This window comes from Natator depressus, chromosome 1 (genome assembly GCF_965152275.1).
Source record: "Natator depressus isolate rNatDep1 chromosome 1, rNatDep2.hap1, whole genome shotgun sequence".
Lineage (NCBI taxonomy): Eukaryota > Metazoa > Chordata > Testudines > Cheloniidae > Natator > Natator depressus.
Genome location: NC_134234.1, coordinates 97523012 through 97542790, shown reverse-complemented (window position 1 = coordinate 97542790; position 19779 = coordinate 97523012). Strand labels below are relative to the sequence as shown.

Genomic DNA, 19779 nt, shown 5'->3' with positions numbered 1-19779 from the left:
GAGTGAACAGGGAGGTTGAAGTGTTCCCCGACTGGTTTTTGAATGTTGAGAACAGAACCCAAGTTTCCTGCATCATACTCACTGAACTATGGTACCTCTGAAAAAATACATACATTCTGGTATGCTTCGTTAACCACAAAAATAATATTTAAGATATTTCACTGTTAAATGCTATAAGCACACAAATCTTCAATGGCCTGTTAAATATCACTGATCACAGAGTTACGTTAATTTTTTTTTGGGTCATTCCGAGTCACATGTAAAGGATGGTTGGTCTTCAAAACAAAACTAGGAACACTTCTCTCTCTCTCTCTCACACACCCACCCACCCACCCAGTTGTATTTCCTCATTTAGCAAATACAACTTAGATAAATTACAAAAATTAATGCATGGAAAGGAAACTTCAGTTATGCCCAGAGAAATCCTTTTCCTTGCATGTGAATGCAATAAAAGATTTCTTTTACATTGTTATTTTTAGTAGCAATTTAATTCATGAAAAATCTGATACTTGTAGCAGTCACCACTGCTAGAATATAGGAAATAAAACATCATCATTAGAGATCTATAGTTTAGGTGAACAAAGAGCAAGATACACAGCACTATCACCCAGCACTTATGAAAAATACCAGAAGCTTAGAATGTGGAAGAAACCACTGTCACAACATTTTAAAATATGACTGCTTTGAACTGTTTGAAGCTATTCAAACAGATATAACTATGAGAGTAAGGATAGCCATCTGCTACATTGTTTAATGCTACTCTACTGTACAGCCATACAAATAATGGTGGTATAGGAACAATTGTTTCAATTCAACATGAACCAATTAGCCATCAATGAACCACAGAGTCAGTATTTGGAGATTCAATTCACAAAATACTTTTAAAAATCACTGAATGATCATTTCATTTTCAAACTCTTACCGGAACATCAAAAACTTCCTGGGTATCATCCAGCATCTGGATTTTGATGGAGATAAGTTTTCCTGGAGGTGTCATAGGTAGTTTCTGTCCATGTTCCAACGTACTGATCCCAGCATTTTCCTGAGCTCCTAACCGGGATCCAGCTGTTGGTCTCTGCTCTGTTTCACCCATGTTTCAAAAAACAGTTTCTTAAGTCTGATAGAGGAAGAAGGATAAAGAAAACAGAAAAACAGAAAACTCAGTACTAAAGATAGCTGATCAAAGGCATTAGAGTACATACATTTACACTGGAGAATTGCAAAACAATTAACATTTGATGTAACGCTCTACAAGCTAAATCAGTGATACAAAGGGGAACAAAAATACTCAAACCTCATGCTTTAGGATATAAGCTAATCACCTGCAGGGGTCAAGACGACTTTTAGGAATGTATCCCATATACCCCATATTACAGCATTGCACAAGGTACAACTTTCACCCTCTTCTAGAGGCCCACTCTGGAAGCAGGATATATGAGAGAGAGAGACAAAAAGCAAAGCTTCAAACAATTATAGCAATTTCTATGTTCTTATGAGCCAGACTGTCGACAGCAACAGCTGGTCTAAGATTTGGATGTTGGTGCTGTCCCAGGGTAAGGTGGTCAAGAACTGTGGGAATCAGATTGCTGTAGCATTAGAACAGTAGCAACGGATCTGAAAAAGCAAAATCACCACGGCATAGCCAAGCAAGCGTCAGTTTTGATCTTTCATAGGATCCTGGGAATAGGAGTGAAGACCAAGGAGAGGACCTTGCCACATTACTTTAAAGACACACGTTGCCAGTACCTTCTTGCTCACATAATCCCCCACAGAAATTACAATTTCTTGTTTGCATTTAAGGCAGGTCAACCCCAGTGAACTAGATGTTAAGAGACTTGCTATTTGAGTTTCCATTCAACTGCCACACTACTCTACAACAGCACACTTCTAGCATACAAACTGTCCTATTCTACAAGGACAAGAGCTGCGATGATCTGGGACAGCATGATTTTTCATTACCTTGCATGACTTTGAATTTTCTTATTTAATTCAAGGGTCATTCATTTTATTTGGCAAACCTCACATCATTCTAGAATTTTATTTCACTCTTTTCCTTTGTCTTGTGACATCAAACTGGGTTTCTGATGGAGCCTGCTGCTACTGTCTATTTGTCTAGCTTGGTAATTGCATTTCCATTCCTCATGCCTTTTACATGCTGATCAATGACCACTAACAAGCATGTCACAAACAGGAAGAATGGAAATGTAACTTTACAGCTGAACAAACATGCAGCAGCAATAGAGCCGATCATTCTCCAGATTTTTACTTGGGGTCAAAATGCTGGGGAACTTATGGAAAAAATATCAGAAAGGAACTACAAATGATATATTAGCACAACATATTATCAGTGCCACAAAATATTGAAAAGAAATTGGAATATCAAAATAAAATACCATCACCTCTGTAAGAACAGATGAGTGGAGTGAAAACAGTTCTGCTCATGCAGAATACTTGTTTTATGCCACATCACTTTTCCAAGTACTTAAAAACACTTAATTTGCAGTGAAGAGGAGATTTTCCTCTTCCCAAATAAACTGTCCACACTTATATTTTCATATGCACAAGGTGGCCTGGGGATCCAACTTCAAAATACCATTATTAGACACTGCAGTGCCAACTTGCAAATGTGGCGAGTAAGCTGGGTGGGAGGACAGCGCAAGAGCGGGTTATGGGAGAACACAATTCCACCCTTACAATTGAACAGGTACAACTGAGGGGCATATAAGCAAAAAAAAACTTCAGACAGCACACCTAAAGATCCTGGGATGATTTAGTTGGCGTTGGTCCTGCTTTGAGCAAGGGATTGGACTAGATGACCTCCTGAGGTCTCTTCCAACCCTAATCGTCTATGATTCTATGAAGATGTCCCTATGGGAATATACAGTTTTGTCTGTACAACAAGTTGAGAACTTGTGCAATGGAACACAGAAGGGACAGACCATGCTAAGTGTCAGTACAGAGATGATGTTAATATATAATTTAATCAAGTGCAAGCCAAATGTTAACATGAGCCAAATCATTTCAAATTTATTTATGAATCAGGAGCGTTCCTCAAAAATAGAGGATCTGAAAGTGTCTCCATGAGACAGGAAATGCAACATTACAGCAAAATATAGAAGGTACAAGCTACCCAAGTGATGCTTCCATTATTACCAGGGTAGATTTTAAATCCTTTACCCACACACACACACCATAATGAAGATAACAGGACTACAGTTCTTATGGAAAAAACAATTATTCCGGGGAGAAAATAAAAGTAAAAAACAGCAGCCAACATAGCTCCAGGAGAATCTGCTCAACAACAGGTACTCTGACACCACAGCAATAAGTACAATATAAATTCCTAGATTAGAGAGCTATTATCCTATAAAGGACAAGGGGGAAAACAAATGGACTGTCTACACTATGAAACTAAGTGTTTCTGCCTGGTTATTTAATGTTGCTGAAGCCTAGAGCTAAAGCATTAAATACTTATTTCTACTTCAGGGTCCTTGGGTACTACTAATTGGGATTAGGGCCCCATTATGGTAGGTGCTGTACAAACACAACAAAAACAGTCCCTGCCTCAGAGAGAGCTCACAGTCTAGAATTTGGCTAGTAAGAGCAGTAAATACTAAACAAATTGAGGGAAAGGAGGGGACAAGATAACAGTAGTGACAGGTGAAGTTAGGTACGTTAGTAATCATGCATTTTATCCCAGTTACAAACTGTCACCTTATTCCTGAACACACCTCCCCACCCGCTTAACTTTAAATTAAGTGCATGATTAAGTGTTCGCGGGACCAGGGCCTCGGTTTGTTTCCATCCACACATTAAGAACAAAAAGATGTTAAAAACCATGCTTAATCATGTGAATTTATAGTGGTTTAGACAGATACAAAACCAGTTTAAATTTGCAAAGAAAAGATATACAAAGAAAGGTGAAAAGAAAAGAAATGGTGTAAGCATTAAAGAAGATAGTGAACTGTTTAGAGTAGCAAAAAAGGTATAACTAGGAGTAACAAGAAGAATGAAAGATTTCTGCAACAGTAAGAAATCAGATTATCCATTTGAAATAAAGAAAGATACCTTTTCTGAATATAAGTGTTGTACATTATTTATTGGTTAATGGTTTGCTTTCATACTCAAGTGATATTAAACCTATTTGTGCTTAGAAAGTGAAATTTCTAAAAAGTATTGTGCTGATTTATTTTAATAAACCAAACACACACACACACACAAAATATGCTTGCTCAAGGACAAAGTGCAATAGTAGATTTATGTGTAACTGGAGATTATAGGCATAGCAGTGATGAAAGAGCCCATGATGTAATTCAGACATAATGCATATGGTTAAAAGTCAGTGTAGTGAGTGGCAAATGTTCAAGCCATGCCAAGTGAAGTGACTAAATCAGCTATGTTGTCTGGGAAGTGAAAACTAGAGAAAATACAAGTAATCAAAATTCATCTCTTGAGTTGGAGTCACCACTCATCAGGTAGGACAATCCAGACTAAAAATACCCAGACGAGGAATTTACATTTTTTAAAATAAAAAATAAAAGCATTCGGAAAGAAGGGGTTGTGAAGGGAAGTCTACAGCAGACCAGCTGTTCTGTTTTAAAGTTTTGTTGTTGTTGTTTGTTTGTTTTTTTTAAATAGTTCCACGATTCTGCTGGTCTTTCACTGTTCCTTATCAAGAAATTGAGCATTTTCAGAAGCTCCTATGAAAGAGGGTCAGTTTCCTAATTTTTATCATAACAAAGGCAAACAGAAAAAAAATTAAAGAGCTACTTCAAACCATCAACATCTAGGTCACTAATAAATGTACATGCACCATATTATGTGTTATTCAAAAATTCTCCTCATGTGTGCTTATAACTACAAAAAGGTTCCAAAACAAAAAATTTGCATTTCAACACTGACAGAAATCCAGCAGATTTTCATTAGGTTGGTGGACAGGACTGTGGAAAGCAATGAAGTACATGACCGCATTTTTAAAAGAGAAATGTGGGAAAAGCATAAGATTTACCAAAACATTTAGAAACTGAAAGTTAAGAGGATTCTTTTAATGGAGAAATATTTTGAAGGGGATGGGTGTGATCCTTTGTCACCCAACGTTTCAAATTTGGTTGTCTGACAAGAAAACATGGTTATCCCAATTTGCAGGCTCTGTTCTCATTCTCTCAATGAAATATTGTTGATGCTTCTATTGCCAACCACATTTCTAAGTGTTCCGTTTATTCTGTTTTGGATTACTGAGCCAGGATGTCATTTTAAGTTGTTTTTAGTGGGTCTGGTTTTCACTTGGTCTTATCCTTTATTTCCCTGCTTTAGTATAAAATCAAATGCCACTCTATTCTGACAGATCACAACCCAAATCATATAGATTCTGGAGTAACAAGCCCTTAACAGCAACAGCTTCAAGCACATAAACCTAGTTTTTCCATAGCTTTGTCTCTAAAGACCCAGAAACATTTACCCCTTCAAATTTGTCACCCCAAAGGATAATTTTTCAGACATAAAGGCCAAGATAGTCTCATACTGCTGCAATTTCCAGAACCACAAATTCTAGCTTTTACAAAGCTTCAGAGATCCTTTCCTTGAAGAAGAGACAGAGGTCAGCCATGGTGAAAGAATTCACCCAATCACCCTGCCTTGATCTCCTTCAGAATACAACTGTGTTACCTTATACCTTGACACAATTTTTGCAACATTTCAAATGGATGATACTCAAATGATAACTTTTTATCATTATCTTTAATGCTCTGCCTTGATTAGCAATCCAGTGCACAGTGCCAAAATAGATCACAGTCATCTCAAAGTCAAATTTGTCTTTCAAAATACACTCAAGCTATTCATTATGGCAATAGTCTATTTTGTGGTCCAGAACAACAAGCACAAAATATCTTGTCTATACTTACCTTGTATACCATTCTATTATCCTAAATTCACCACTACATCTAAATTGAGGCCAAACAGTTTTAATTTGAGCTCTGTTGTCTTCATTACCACAAGTCTTAAAGCCGTTTACAATTTACCACAAGCTATCCCAGATTCCAAGTCTCCTACTGTACGTTAGCACAGAGTACAAGGATTCCCATCCTACACAAATCTAAAGCCTGCTATCTCTTGCTCAGCTATGTGCCTGCCAGTGAATCCATCAACAAGTGCAATAATAAAACAGATTTTTGCATGTGTTTGAGACACTTGCCGAGTGTTGCACTCCATGAGTATTAATATTTTGGTCTGTAAGTTGCAAGGTATTTCAAATTCTCTAAAACTAAAATTATGTTAAGATTGTGTGACTGGTGTTAAACTGGCAGATTTTTTTGATCCCCTCATGGTATGTTTTTCAGAGCAATCTACGACTGGGAGTGTCTTGCAGACACAGGGACACATTTTTGCTTCTGTGAATTTCACACGAGCAGCACAGCGGTCATGTACACGTAGAGGAGATTAATTAACATCCTCAAACACAATAACGAGAGGTTTGCCCTTATCAGAAAGCTTCTTGTGCTTTCTGTAAGCTACACAAAACATTTGATTCCAAGGTTATTTGACTTTCCCTGAATTCAGAAGAACTTGTCTGTGTTATTCATATTCCTTAGCATATTTTTTTTGCCATGTTATGTTCAATTTACTTGACCTAGAGCTTTCCATGTTACCTGCTGTTGATAGAGGCCATTTGTTGTTTTTAAAGCCTTTTGTTTTGGACTCCCCCCCACACACCTGCCCATCCCCAAACGAGCAAAAACATCAGACAAGGGTGATCTTCTGTGTTCTAGATATTTTCCAAATATATAAATAAGTTAACCAGGTCTGTGAATAGAGTTTCGGATTTGTTGGTGCTTTTTTCAACAAATGCATGGCTTCAATAGGTAGTGTGTAAATTAATGACTGAATTTGAAAGTTAAACTTCGTGGTCCTAGAACAGGGGTGGGCAAACTACGGCCCGCGGGCCACATCTGCAGGACTGTCCTGCTGGCGTCTGAGCTCCCGGCCGGGGAGGCTCATCCCCGGCCCCTCCCCCACTGTCCGCGCCCCCAGCAGCAATGGCGCCGCATGGTCAGCGCACCTTGCGCCCGCCCACTCCCAGGCTTTCAAAATAAGCCTGTCCTGCCGCTCTGAGCGGCATGGTAAGGGTAAGGGGTGGGGGGGCTGGATAAGGGGCAGGAGGCCCCGGGGGGCAGTCAGGGGACGGGGGGGTTGGATAGGGGGTGAGGTCCCAGGGGGGCAGAGAGCGATGGGGGTCCGGTCGGCCAGGGGACAGGGAGCGGGGGGGGGAAGGGGGAGGGGGTTGGATAGGCTTGGGAGTCCTGGGGGGGGGGCGGTTAGGGGGCAGGAAGTGGGAGGGGGTGAATAGGGGGTGGGGGCCAGGTTGTTTGGGGAGGCACAGCCTTCCCTACCTGGCCCTCCATACCGTTTCACAACCCCAATGTGGCCCTCGGGCCAAAAAGTTTGCCCATCCCTGTCCTCGAAGCAGAAGTTACATCACAGGCTTGCACCTGCAAACTAAACATGAGGGGCTGACAGTCTACGATTCTGTGAACCCCCAGCCGAGATTGGGAGCCCATTCTTTTCTGCAGCGTGTCATATACACACAGAATCAGCCTCTATTTTGTAGTTCTGTGATTTTTTTTATTAATAATGACTACAAGCCACATATTCTCGCCTGAGACATTGTGTACCAGTATTCAACCCAGCTACTTATTTCTTAAGAACGGGACTATTTCAGAGTTTTTCCCCAACTGCTGTATAGCAGTAGTAAATAATTGTAGCATATTCTTATGTATGCTTTTGGCGTGTTTTTATCTCATGGAAAGTCATACCCAGCCCAAAGTACCAAAAATGTAGACATTTCTCATTTCCAGATACTTTCAGAATTCTGCTTAATCTGATTTCCTTCCAGGTTTCGTTTCTTTTCTTTCCTCCCCTCTATAACTTGGCTCCACATAAGGAGTTGTATGGGTGAATGAGCATAGAACATTCCAGCTGGTGCAACAGCTTTATTTATGCAGAGTGACTGCATGAAAGAGCACACAGGAGTTTTGGAAAGAACTTCTAATTGCATCAAAAGAGATCCATATTAATATTGAACTGAAAAGCTTCTTTGAGATTTTACCCACTTTCACTCACGCTTTTCACATGACAAACCAAGGGTAGTGTTGGTCACCTAGTTGATCATTAGCTTGGGCTGTGACTGAAAAAATGAGACTAGAAGCTTTAAGTTCTTTTTATGATCATCTATAGCACTTCAGCAGTAATATAAATCTTCTATAATTTTTGCAATGGTATGATGTGGTTATAACCCCTATGATGCAGTTGTACCCTTATTTTAAAAAAATGCTACAAGCATTCCAAAGTAATCGTCCCAAACCACTACAACTTCCAATAGTGATACTACAGTGTATTTAACCATTACTGCAGAACACTGTGTGCGTGTGCGCGTGTGTGTTCTTGTGTGTTTCACAAGAAACTCCTGTTTTTATTCTTGAGGCATCTTTGTTTTTTTAAATTCTATGTTGTCAGCTGCAGTGCATTGTTAAACTTTCATTTTTGCACCTATTATGAGTAAAGAGGCATGAGTATTAGCGCTGTAAGAACATAATACATCTCAAGGAAACAAAATGTAGATATCAGTAAGTTGGAACTTGCCCTAAAACCCAGTTTTCAGATTGGCTGTTGAAACATAAACCCAAAGGGATTAAAGAAGCAGCCAGTACACATCACAGTAAAATAAAAGCTTTCCTCTCCTACAACAATATAGAAATTTTGTGAACTGTACTGTAAGAACTTGCTCTATTTGAGTAAGGGAGATGGAGTGGGAGGAAGGCATTTTAAACTTAATACAGGTACCTTGCCTATTGACGTGTATAAACAAGAAGATTACAAAGGTGTACATAATTGAATAGTGTATGGTCTATGTTCAGTGTAGAGTGTCTAGGCCAATATTTCAGTCAAATTCTAATCTATATAATCGAAATAAGTATTTTTATCATGTAGTCCGTCCCCTGTGCTAAAATGTGATAGGGACGCAGAATATATGGACTAGAGCTCGTCTCTGCTGTGAAGTGTCCACATTCTGTAAAGGAAAACAGAAGCTAATGAGCCCTGAACAGTCATTGGGAGAGTTAAGACTGAGCAATTAGAGCAAGTAAACCTTCATTGTATCCAGTAGATGAGACCAACTTTCCTTCCAAGAATAATTAAAACTACTGTGTTTATACAGTGCCTTCAGTTTGGCTGGGTACAGAAACTGTGTGGACTGCCTTGTTCACAGAACTGGTTAGGAACAAAAGTTTGTTTTGTTTTTTTTCTTTTCTGCTGTCTGTTGCAGGGCTTTCTCTCATTACTTTGAGGATTCTTTTCAGAGCAAACATATAAACATTACTTTATAACACAGGACACAGATATCATACATAGGATTAATACATGCAGCATCCTACAAACATTCCATAATGTCTAAACACCACATACATTCTCATAACTCCAATATCTATCTTAATTAAACTAACACACAGGTGAGCCAGACTGGTTTTCAGCTATGCATTTGTCAGTGTTCAGTGAGGCCTGGGGCCTTGGCATGAGCTGGCATCTGGTCAGCCAGCATCACTGAAGCCTACCAAAAATGTGAAGTCAGTCTAGGTCATGATAATAATGCACAGAGACCCTGACCCAAAGCTTGTGACTAGATTCCCACAAAATTATTTTATTTACATAGTATATATTTTAATAGTAGAATACAAAGCTATATTTTTGGCCAAGAAAGAACTTCCATTATATATTGAAGACCCTACATGTAAAAACAGGGGACTTTAAAGTTTAATAAAACTGTCAAAACAGAATTGAGTGTTTAAGGAAGAATTTTCATTAAGACATTTTCTAGAAGCCTTGTGTACGCTCAGATAACAAACCTCAAACCTGACATTAGTACTCAACAAGGATTTGTCTGACCCTGTCTGAAGAAATTTGCTTTACATATCACCAAGTTATAACTGTTTAGAAAACAGCTTAAGACACTTTGCATCACAAATACACCAGTATATCAAGATGTCATGAAATGTAATTATCTGAATCCGAAAGTACACATTCAATAAAATTCATAAACATGTATGCCTTTATTTTGATCTCTCTTTTTTCCAAAATATCCAGATATTAAGTGTAAAAAACCTAGAGTAAAATTTTCAAAAGCACTTAGGTTCCTAAGTCACCTGTCTCATTGAAAGTCAATGGGACTTATGCTCCTAAATACCTTTTGAAAATAGAATACAGGCACTTAAGTCATTTAGGTGCTTTTAAAAATTTTAACCCTAACCTTTAATCCTGCATTAGCTTACGATTTTAAATGCTCAGGAGTCAAGAAATTCAAAGTCACAGCTGCTGTGAAAACTACAACTTGGTCCCATTTCATACTCTACATATTTTTAAAGACCTTGAAATTAAAAACCATATACATTAACACAAAATGTTATATTGTGCAAGAGGTTCAATCCACAGTTACTTGCGGAATAGTTTATTTTTAGTTTCCTGCCTTTTGTGCAATCCAAATAATTTTAGTCTATAAACACCCCCCCCCCCACTGAAGCACAGAGAACAGTACAACAATTTAAAATACATGAAAAGATAGCATGCAAGCTGAAGGAGGATGTGTTTCCTTTTAAGACTTGACTCAACAATTTATCCAGAAATTTAATGGTTTGTGCCTATTTTATAATTCTGTGAATAGCTACTAGGGAAAATTTGAGGCTGGGATACTGATATATTGCTGTAAACAGATCTTTCCTCATTTTATACCTGAGGAAATTATAAGCACTCTACAGCCCATCTAAGACCAGTCTACACAAGAAACCTTTGCCAGTGTAATAATGTCAATTGAGGCATGATATTTTTTAACATTTATGGCAGCAAAAGCCATAGCTTAGAGGCTTTACATCAGTAAAAAGTACAGCTTATTTGACAGTACAGTTCTGGGAACTGGTAGAAGATAGTAGACTGGCAAAAAGCACATTTCTGCTAGCAGAAGCCGCATTTACACTAGGAGGCTTTGGCGGGACTCTGGTATAGCTATACCCATAGGCCTTTTTCAGCATAGACTTGACTAGTCCCATAAATGGAGGTTCTTCTCTCCATACGCACACTATTGATTCTGTTAAACTTAAAGATGCGATTACTCTTACCCTGAAGAACAAAGAAGGTAAAAGCATAGATAAATATGTGGTATCAACACTATTACAGAGAACAGTAGAATAACCATACCTTCTCTTGTTCTATTTTCTTCTTTCACTCTTTTTTGCAAGCATTACAAAGATGCCAAAGTGGCTTACCAGATCATAGAAATGCAGGACTAGAAGGGACTTTCAGAAGTCATCAAGTCCAGTCTCCTTCATTGAGGCAAGGCCAAGTATATCTACGCCATCGCTGACAAGCGTTTGTCCAATCTGTTCTTAAAAACCTCCAATGACGGGAATTCCACAACCTCACTTGGAAGCACATTCCAGTGCTTAACTACTCTTAGAGTATGTCTACACTGCAGTGTAAGCCTGCACTTGAGCCTGGGTGCAAGCCTAACCCCCCTTGCGCCTCCACTGCAATTGCAATGCCCCAGGGTCCTTGGCCACTGAGCTCGAGTAAAGCTGGGACCCAGGGTCCGAGCCCCTTTGTTTTGCAGTGTAGATCAGGGGTTCTCAAACTGGGGGTCAGGATCCCTCAGGGGGTCGTGAGGTTATTATGTGGGGGGGTCACGAGCTGTCAGCTTCCACCCCAAATTCCGCTTTGCCTCGAGCATTTATAATGGTGTTAAATATATTAAAAAGTCTTTTCAATTCATAAGGGGGGGTTGCACTCAGACTCTTGCTATGTGAAAGGGGTCACTAGTACAAAAGTTTGAGAATCACTGGTGTAGATGCAGCTCTGCTTGACTCAGGTCCCAAGAGTCAGCTGGAAGTATCCTACAAGTCCATGGGACAACTTCCTTAGCTCTCTCTATCCCAGCAATCTGCCATCCACTCTATTGAAAATGGAAGCCATGCCCCCTTTGCAAATGGCAGCAGCTCAAGTCAGTGTTAACCCATTCTCTTCTGATCACTGATCTGTAAGCACACTGTCAGCAAACCTCCTGGGTTTGCAACGAAGAGTGAACCAATCAAGCCTTTTGCAAAGTGAGCTGCTTCCTGGTAATGTACAGGGCAGGCAATAAAGTTTTCCCACAGTGCATCACAGTCCTAGAGCTAGAGAGGCCACATTTACTGAGAGGGAGGGGAGCTGGGGGGGTTACTTTGACTCAGATCTGCGCACTGAAGAGTGCATGCCAGAGCCCTAGGTTCACACCCAGGTTAAAAAAGTCTTAACATAGGGTTAAGATACAATGTAGGCGCCCAAGCCCAGGGCTCCCTTACATAGGTCAGATGACTTAAGTCCCACTAATCCTGGGCTTACATTGCAGTGTAGACATGAGTTAGAAGCTTTTCCTAATATCTAACCTAAATCTACCTTGCTGAAGATTAAGCCCATTACTTCTTGGCCTTGCTTCGTTAGCTATTGAGAATAATTGATTACCATCCTCTTTATAACAGCCATTAACATTTTTGAAGACTATCACATTCCTGTTCCCCGCCCTCCCTGCACCTCCTGTCTTCTTTTCTCAAGACTAAACATACCCAAACTTTTTTTTTTTTTAAACCTCTCCTCATAGGTCAGTTTTTCTAAACCTTGTAACATTTTTGTTGCTCTCCTTTGGACTCTCCAATTTGTTCACATCTCTCCTGAAGTGTGGTGCTCAGAATTGGACATAGTACAGCAGCTGAGGCCTCGCCAGTGCCAAACAGAGCTTGACAATTACCTCCCATCTTACATACAGTGGTCCCACTAATACACCCCAAAATATTTGCCTTTTTCACAATTGCATCACATTGTTAACACAAATTAAATATGTGATCTACTATAACCCCCATATCCTTTTCATCAGTACCACCACCTTTTCAGTTATTCCCCATTATGTAGTTGTGCATTTAATTTTTCCTTCTTACGTGTAGTACTTTGCACTTGTCTTTACTGAATTTAATCTTGTTGATTTCAGACCAATTCCAATTTGTCACAGTAAATTTGAATTTTAATCCTGTCCTCCAAAGTGCTTGCAAGCCCTCCCAGGGTGGTGTCATCTGCAAATTCTATAAACATACTCTCCATTCCGTTACCCAAGTCATTAATAAAAATATGACTATTACTGGGCCCAGGACTGACCCCTGCAAAAGCCCACTAGGTAAGTCTTCCCAGTTTGACAGCAAACTTGAGAATGGTCTTTCAACCAGTTATGCACCCACCTTATAGTTATTTCATGCAGACCATATTGCCCTAATTTGCTTATGAGGGTGGCATCAGTCTTTCTAAAATGGCATCTAAAGTCACACTTATTAAGGCTTTTACTTGAACACAGGCTTTGCACTTCCACTTTAATTCAATGGAATCAGATTTATCAAAACAAAAAAAACTGAATGAAGAGATCAATATGTAGAAGCTGCCAATAAATGTTTAAACAACAATTGGAACATGGTGCATGACTTCGAACAGAATAATAGCTTAAAGATTTTAAGTTGTTTCTCATTGAAAATACTTCATCAAAGATACACTGCAGCTACTGTAAAATACCATGGCAAGTAACATTCCTGTGTTAGTTTTTCTGATACAACAATTAATACTTAGAATAGTATATGCTGAAATTATTCCTAGGCTCTTGATTCTTAAATAACTTTAGAAGCCTATTAAAGAATAAACCAACTTAACTAACTTCTTTGAAGCAGAAGTTTGTGACTTTTGTGTCTATTACTTGTAGAGAAACTCATACAGGCAGTGTGAGAAAGTTCAAAAGATTTCAAAATGTGAAGGGGAAAAAATTAATATTCTAAATCTACCCAAGTCCACTCAATGACAGAAGATATTTTTGTAGCTTTGCTCAAAATTTCTCTCATTAGGCATCAAGGATTCAGTAACTCCCTTCATCTCCCACATCTAAATTCCAGATTGTTGCTAGAGACAAATATATTATAGGTAGTGCTGGTAGCACTGCCTATTATTAGGGTTGCCAGACACTTCCCATATACGATTCTGCTTTCAGTTGCTTGTAACTTTTCCAAAATTTAACCAGTTAGGCTGGGAGTCTGCACTGACATTCTGGAAAATTTCAGCTAAAACTGTCCTGACATTTCCAAGACCAAGGCGAGGGAAAGATACATTTTGTCCATGTTAAATTCTGGTGATCTTTTTTTTTAAATGCTCCATGTTCTAGAGCAGACTTGAAATTTGGCATGGGGGTAGACTGTGTGTCAAGTATGTGCTTTCTACAGCTCCCATGAAAATTAAGCCAAAGTTGGCTAAATTTTGAGCCTCTACTGAACATGTGCGAACTGTGATTTTTCAGAGATGTGCAAGAGCTAGAGAGCTAACTAAAATCTCTCTGAAGTGTCTATCCTCACTCAAGCCTCTCGGAGCATCTAGTGCTGACCCAAACGTGCATGCAGCATCCCCATAGAGCTACGGAGCAGGCTCCAGCCCAGGACAATGGCATCTGAAAAGGATCTTCCCTGCAACAGCTGCTCCCACCTGCTACTGGACAAGCATCAAAACTAAGAGGAGGGAGCTTGCCCCTCCTAAGTTCTCAATGATCCTACTACTGGCACCAAGCCCACATGGAGGAGAAAGCCATCTGACTCAAATGCTGTGGGAACAAGCGCCAAGACCAGGAGTGTGAGGGATAAGGAGGGAAAGGATTACATTGTGACAATGAGCCTGGTGAAACTGGATCTGGGAAAGGGAGGGGCAGGGATTATGACTGGCAATTGAAGAGGAAAGACTGGGACTAGGAACCAGGGGGAGGGCACAGAGAGGAGGGGAGACAGATCTCACAAGGAGCTGGGGTGCCTGAGGAGAACTGGGACAGGTAGGACAAGGAGGCTGGGATTAGGTGTGAGGAGAGGGAAAGACTGGGAGTTGTCGGGACTTAGATGGAGAGGGAAAGGAGACTGGGATGAGAAGCTTGAGGAGTGGAGCTCAGTAAGTGAGATGAATGGGACGGAAGAGAATCAAGGGGTAGGGAAGAGACAGGACTGGGGCTGCTACAGGGTCAGGTTGGAGGGGACAAGGCAGAAGGGCTCAAGGCCAGGGGAAAACAGACAAAAGGATCTGTGCTCATGGGTTGGGGTATACAGACCCCCACACAGACAGCCAGGAAAATGTTAACAGATTGACCAGTTACTCCTCCAACGGCGACTAAGGGGCCAATTAGCAACAGCTGGCGTAAACGGCTGGTCTCGATTACACTACAGACACTACTGCAGCTGTGCTGCTGTAGTGGCCTAGTGCAAACACTGCTAGAGCAGTGGAAAGGATTTTCCTGTCATACTGGTCAATCCACGCCCTTGAGAGGTGGCAAGGGATTGTACGGAGCAAACCTTAGCTGTCTAACATAGGGTCTCTGGTCCAGAACCCAGAGGTGAGGGCAGAGCAGAGTCAGGCCTGGGTCCACTCTCCGACACCACCCCAGGCAACAGGGCTAGCCTCACAACTAAAAGAAGCAGAGACTGAGGAGTCTGAGATGGAGGCTGAAGGTCTGGCATAAGGGCCATTAGACTTTGAGTTTTACCTGTGTAGACTTTTCTGTTACCCCAGAAATGGAGACTGAACACGAAGGGCCAGGCCAGGGAAGGTGCCGATGGCTACAGCACCAGATGACAGACAGCAAGGTGCACTGGAGTAGAAGAACCCCTGCAATGTCATGTCCCAGCACAAGAAGGTGCTCTCGCAGTGAGTTTGCCCCAAGACAGCCCACTAAAATATACTCCCTGCCAAACCCTGAAATGGAACCCAAGATTTAAGGGTCTCATTTTCCTCTGCTGTCAGCAAATATCCATGTAACCCACTGGCAAAGTATGTATTTCATTCCTCTCTAGGGCAGATCCACACAGAGGAAGACAATCTATTACTGCTATTAGTTACTCTATTAGTTCAAATGGCACACATCTGTGTGATGGATCTGAACATAAGAAAAGCCACACTGGGTCAGACCAAAGATCCATCTAGCCCAGTATCCTGTCTTCTGACAGTGGCCAATGCCAGGTGCCCCAGAGGGCATGAACAGAACAAGTAATCATCAAGTGATCCATCCCCTATTTCCCAGTCCCAGCTTCTGGCAAACAGAAGCTAGGGACACCATCCCTGCCCATCCTGGCTAATAGCCATTGATGGACCTATGCTCCATGAGCTTATCTAGTTCTTTTTTGAACCCGGTTATAGTCTTGGCCTTCACAACATCCTCTGGCAAGGAGTTCCACAGGTTGACTGTCCGTTGTGTGAAGAAATACTTCCTTTTGTTTATTTTAAACCTGCTGCCTATTAATTTTATTTGGTGACCCCTAGTTCTTGTGTTATGAGAAGGAGTAAACACCACTTACTTTCTCCACACCAGTCATGATTTTATAGACCTCTATCATATCCCCCCGAGTAGTCTCTTTTCCAAGCTGAAAAGTTCCAGTCTTATTAATCTCTCCTCATATAGAAGCTGTTCCATACCCCTGATCATTTTTGTTGCGCTTTTCTGAACCTTTTCCAATTCCAATATATCTGTTTTGAGATAGGGCGACCACATCTGCACACAGTATTCAAGATATGGGAGTACCATGAATTTATAGAAAGGCAATTTGATATTTTCTGTCTTCCTATCTATCCCTTTCTTAATGATTCCCAACATTCTGTTTGTTTTTTGACTGCCACTGCACATTGAGTGGCTGTTTTCAGAGACCTATCCACAATGACTCCAAGATCTCTTTCTTGAGTGGTAACAGCTAATTTAGACCCCATCATTTTATATGTGTAGTTGCGATTATGTTTTCCAATGTCCATTACTTTGCATTTTTCAACAATTAATTTCATCTGCCATTTTGTTGCCCAGTCACCTAGTTTTGTGAGATCCTTTTGTAGCTCTTCACAGTCTGCCTGGGACTTAACTATCTTGAGTAGTATTGTAACATCTGCAAATTTTGCCACCTCACTATTTACACCTTTTTCCAGATAATTTATGAATATGTTGAATAGGACTGGTCCCAGTACAGACCCTGGGGGACACCACTATTCATCTCTCTCCATTCTGAAAACTGACCATTTACTCCTACCCTTTGTTTCCTATCTTTCAACCAGTTACCGATCCATGAGAGGACCATCCCTCTTATCCCATGACAGCTTACTTTAAGAGCCTTTGGTGAGGGACCTTGTCAAAGGCTTTCTGAAAATCTAAGTACACTATATCCACTGGTTCCCTCTTGTCCACATGCTTGTTGACCCCCTCAAAGAATTCTAGTACATTGGTGAAGCATGATTTCCCTTTATAAAAACCACGTTGACTCTTCCCCCAACAAATTACGTTCATCTATGTGTCTGATAATTTTGTTCTTTACTATAGTTTCATATTCTTTACTATAGTGTCACTAAAAATTCCAATCCTGCTGATGACCAACGTTGGAGAAAATACGCTGGCACATGATGAAATCTCTATTTTTTTTTTTAAGTTTGCTTTTTTAAGAATCTTTGAAATTACACACAAAAAACACTAGGTTAAACAGAACATTCTGGTTGAAGAGCTGAGCAGTCAAAAAGTTAGCAAATGCCAGAATTAAGGCTGTCCATGCAACCTTAATTCACCCCCCCTTGTGCATATGCATTATGATATAGTCTTTAATTACATGATCACATACTTCCTCCCTCCCGCCCGCAACAGGCCCCCTGCCTCATTCAGTACACAAGATGAACCTGCTCGGTGGATGAATCGGGGTTGTGTAGTTAAGGAAGCTGTTGACTGTAGAATCCCTGCCTCATTTGCTGCAGAAGTCAGAAAATGAGTAGTGAATGACGGAGGAGGTTGCAGGAAGAGAACAGAAGGTCTTGTAGTTAGTTAAGCAGGGGGAATGCTGCTTTGGAGAATTAGATCTATCCCTGCCTCTACTGCAGAGTTCTTGTGTGATGCTAGGCAAGTAACTTAACCCAAATTTGTCAGAGGTGGTCACGAACTGCAGAATCCTCATTTTCAAGATACCCAACTAGAGACCTTGGGGTCCAATATGCGGGAGTGCTGAACACTCCCACTGCAACTGAAGTCAATGGGAGCTGTGCTTGAATATATAGAGTGCTATAGAATGCCGAGCACTCTGCCAAATCCCATCCTACGCATCTCAGACTGGGCACCCAAAAATCAGTACATACTTTTGATTTTAAATCTCTGTATCTCAGCTCCCCATCTATAAAAATGGGGATACCACCAACCCCATAGTTCATAGGGGGTTTGTGAAGGTAAATTAATGTTTGTGAAGCACATGGATACTATAATGGTGAGTGCCACAGAAAAGCTCTTAAGGAAATTCATAATTCCATCTTCAGAGAAGGATTTGAATCAGGGTGGATTTGATTTAAATCATGATTTAAATCACTAGTCAGGAAGACTCCATTTAATCATGGATTTTTACATAAAAGTGCATTCTTGTCGATTGCTATAACCTTAATACATATTCTTCACAACTCAGAGATAGAGGAGAGCCAAACTGGGTCTCTTTTACGGCCTGCTGCCATTATAGGTTTTTCCTTCTAGTGAGAGAATGGTATGGTAGATCTCAAATCAATGAAGGCTACATTCAGAAAGATCTCAAAACTTCTGGAATATGCTGCTCAAACACTTTCACTTTTGTTTCTACTTCCTGTCCCTCCCTTCTCACATTTCTCTCCAGACTTCTTCTCCTTGTCCAGATCTATTCTGCCCCCAACAATCTTCTAGTCACTGAACTTTTTGAAACTTTGCACTTTTAGATCAAGGTAAGGGATTGACTCTGTGTACACAAATTTGCGGAGGGACAATAGGGTTGAGGTCTGTTATTTCTCACCTCTATATATTTATTTATTTTAAAACATTTTTGCTGTTAACAAGCATGTGATCTCTGGAGACACAAATCTACAGTCTGAGAACTGCAAAACTAAGCATCCCTGATGATATCTTCTAGACTTAGCACGGAGTCCCATTGGGTAGATAGAAAGATTAACCTAAAAAATCTATACAGAAGCCCCGTGAAGTATGGAATTCATAAGATTGGGTCCCAAATCCATGAACTATGGAAACTCATTTACAAAACTTTTCTTAACCTTTACATTAAGACATTGTCCCATACTATAGAAATAGAATTTAGAATCCCAATTCCATGAGGATATATCTTTGAGCTATAATGTATCTATCTTTAGATCGGATTTTTTTGATAAAATGCTTTTTGAGGAATAAACCTGATTTAAATTTAAAAAAAAAAAAAGTTTTTTGTTTTTTTTTTTTTAAATATCATTGATTTTTATCCACCCTGGTTTGAATGGTGTGCAGTAAATAAGGCCTAGGCCATCCTGTGCACTGAAAAATGCAAGAGTATGAGAATGAGAAGGAAAAAATTGTATCTGATCAAGTAACTAAAGACTGAACCAAAATGCATATGCACAAGGGGCCTGAATTAAGGTAGCCTGGGTAACCTTAATTCTCCCATTTCTTAATTTTTGAGTGTTTCACTTTTCACCCCTAATGTTCTTTTAATGTAGTTTTTGGTGTATAATTTTATTTATTGCATGTAATTATATCTGAAGTATTAAAAGGCTGCGACTTGTTAAAGAACATCAAGGTGAAAACTGACTGATGTGAACTTGAATGGCTCAGATGATGAGGCTATTTTTAATTTTATACTTCCTGAATATGAATACTTTAGTTTCCACAAGGACATAGTGTGGATATTTGAC

General features: G+C 40.1%; 1 protein-coding gene across 4 annotated transcripts in view; it reads right to left on the bottom strand.

Annotated features, from left to right (window-relative positions):
- The window catches only part of FARP1 (FERM, ARH/RhoGEF and pleckstrin domain protein 1), a 334084-nt gene that overhangs the window by 276745 nt on the left and 37560 nt on the right, over positions 1–19779 (bottom strand). For all 4 annotated transcript variants that reach the window (XM_074962873.1, XM_074962880.1, XM_074962867.1 and 1 more), the window contains exon 2: positions 923–1117. In XM_074962873.1, coding sequence (XP_074818974.1) covers positions 923–1093 — 171 coding nt within the window. In that variant the 5' untranslated portion in view covers positions 1094–1117. The remainder of the gene's footprint in view (positions 1–922; positions 1118–19779) is intronic.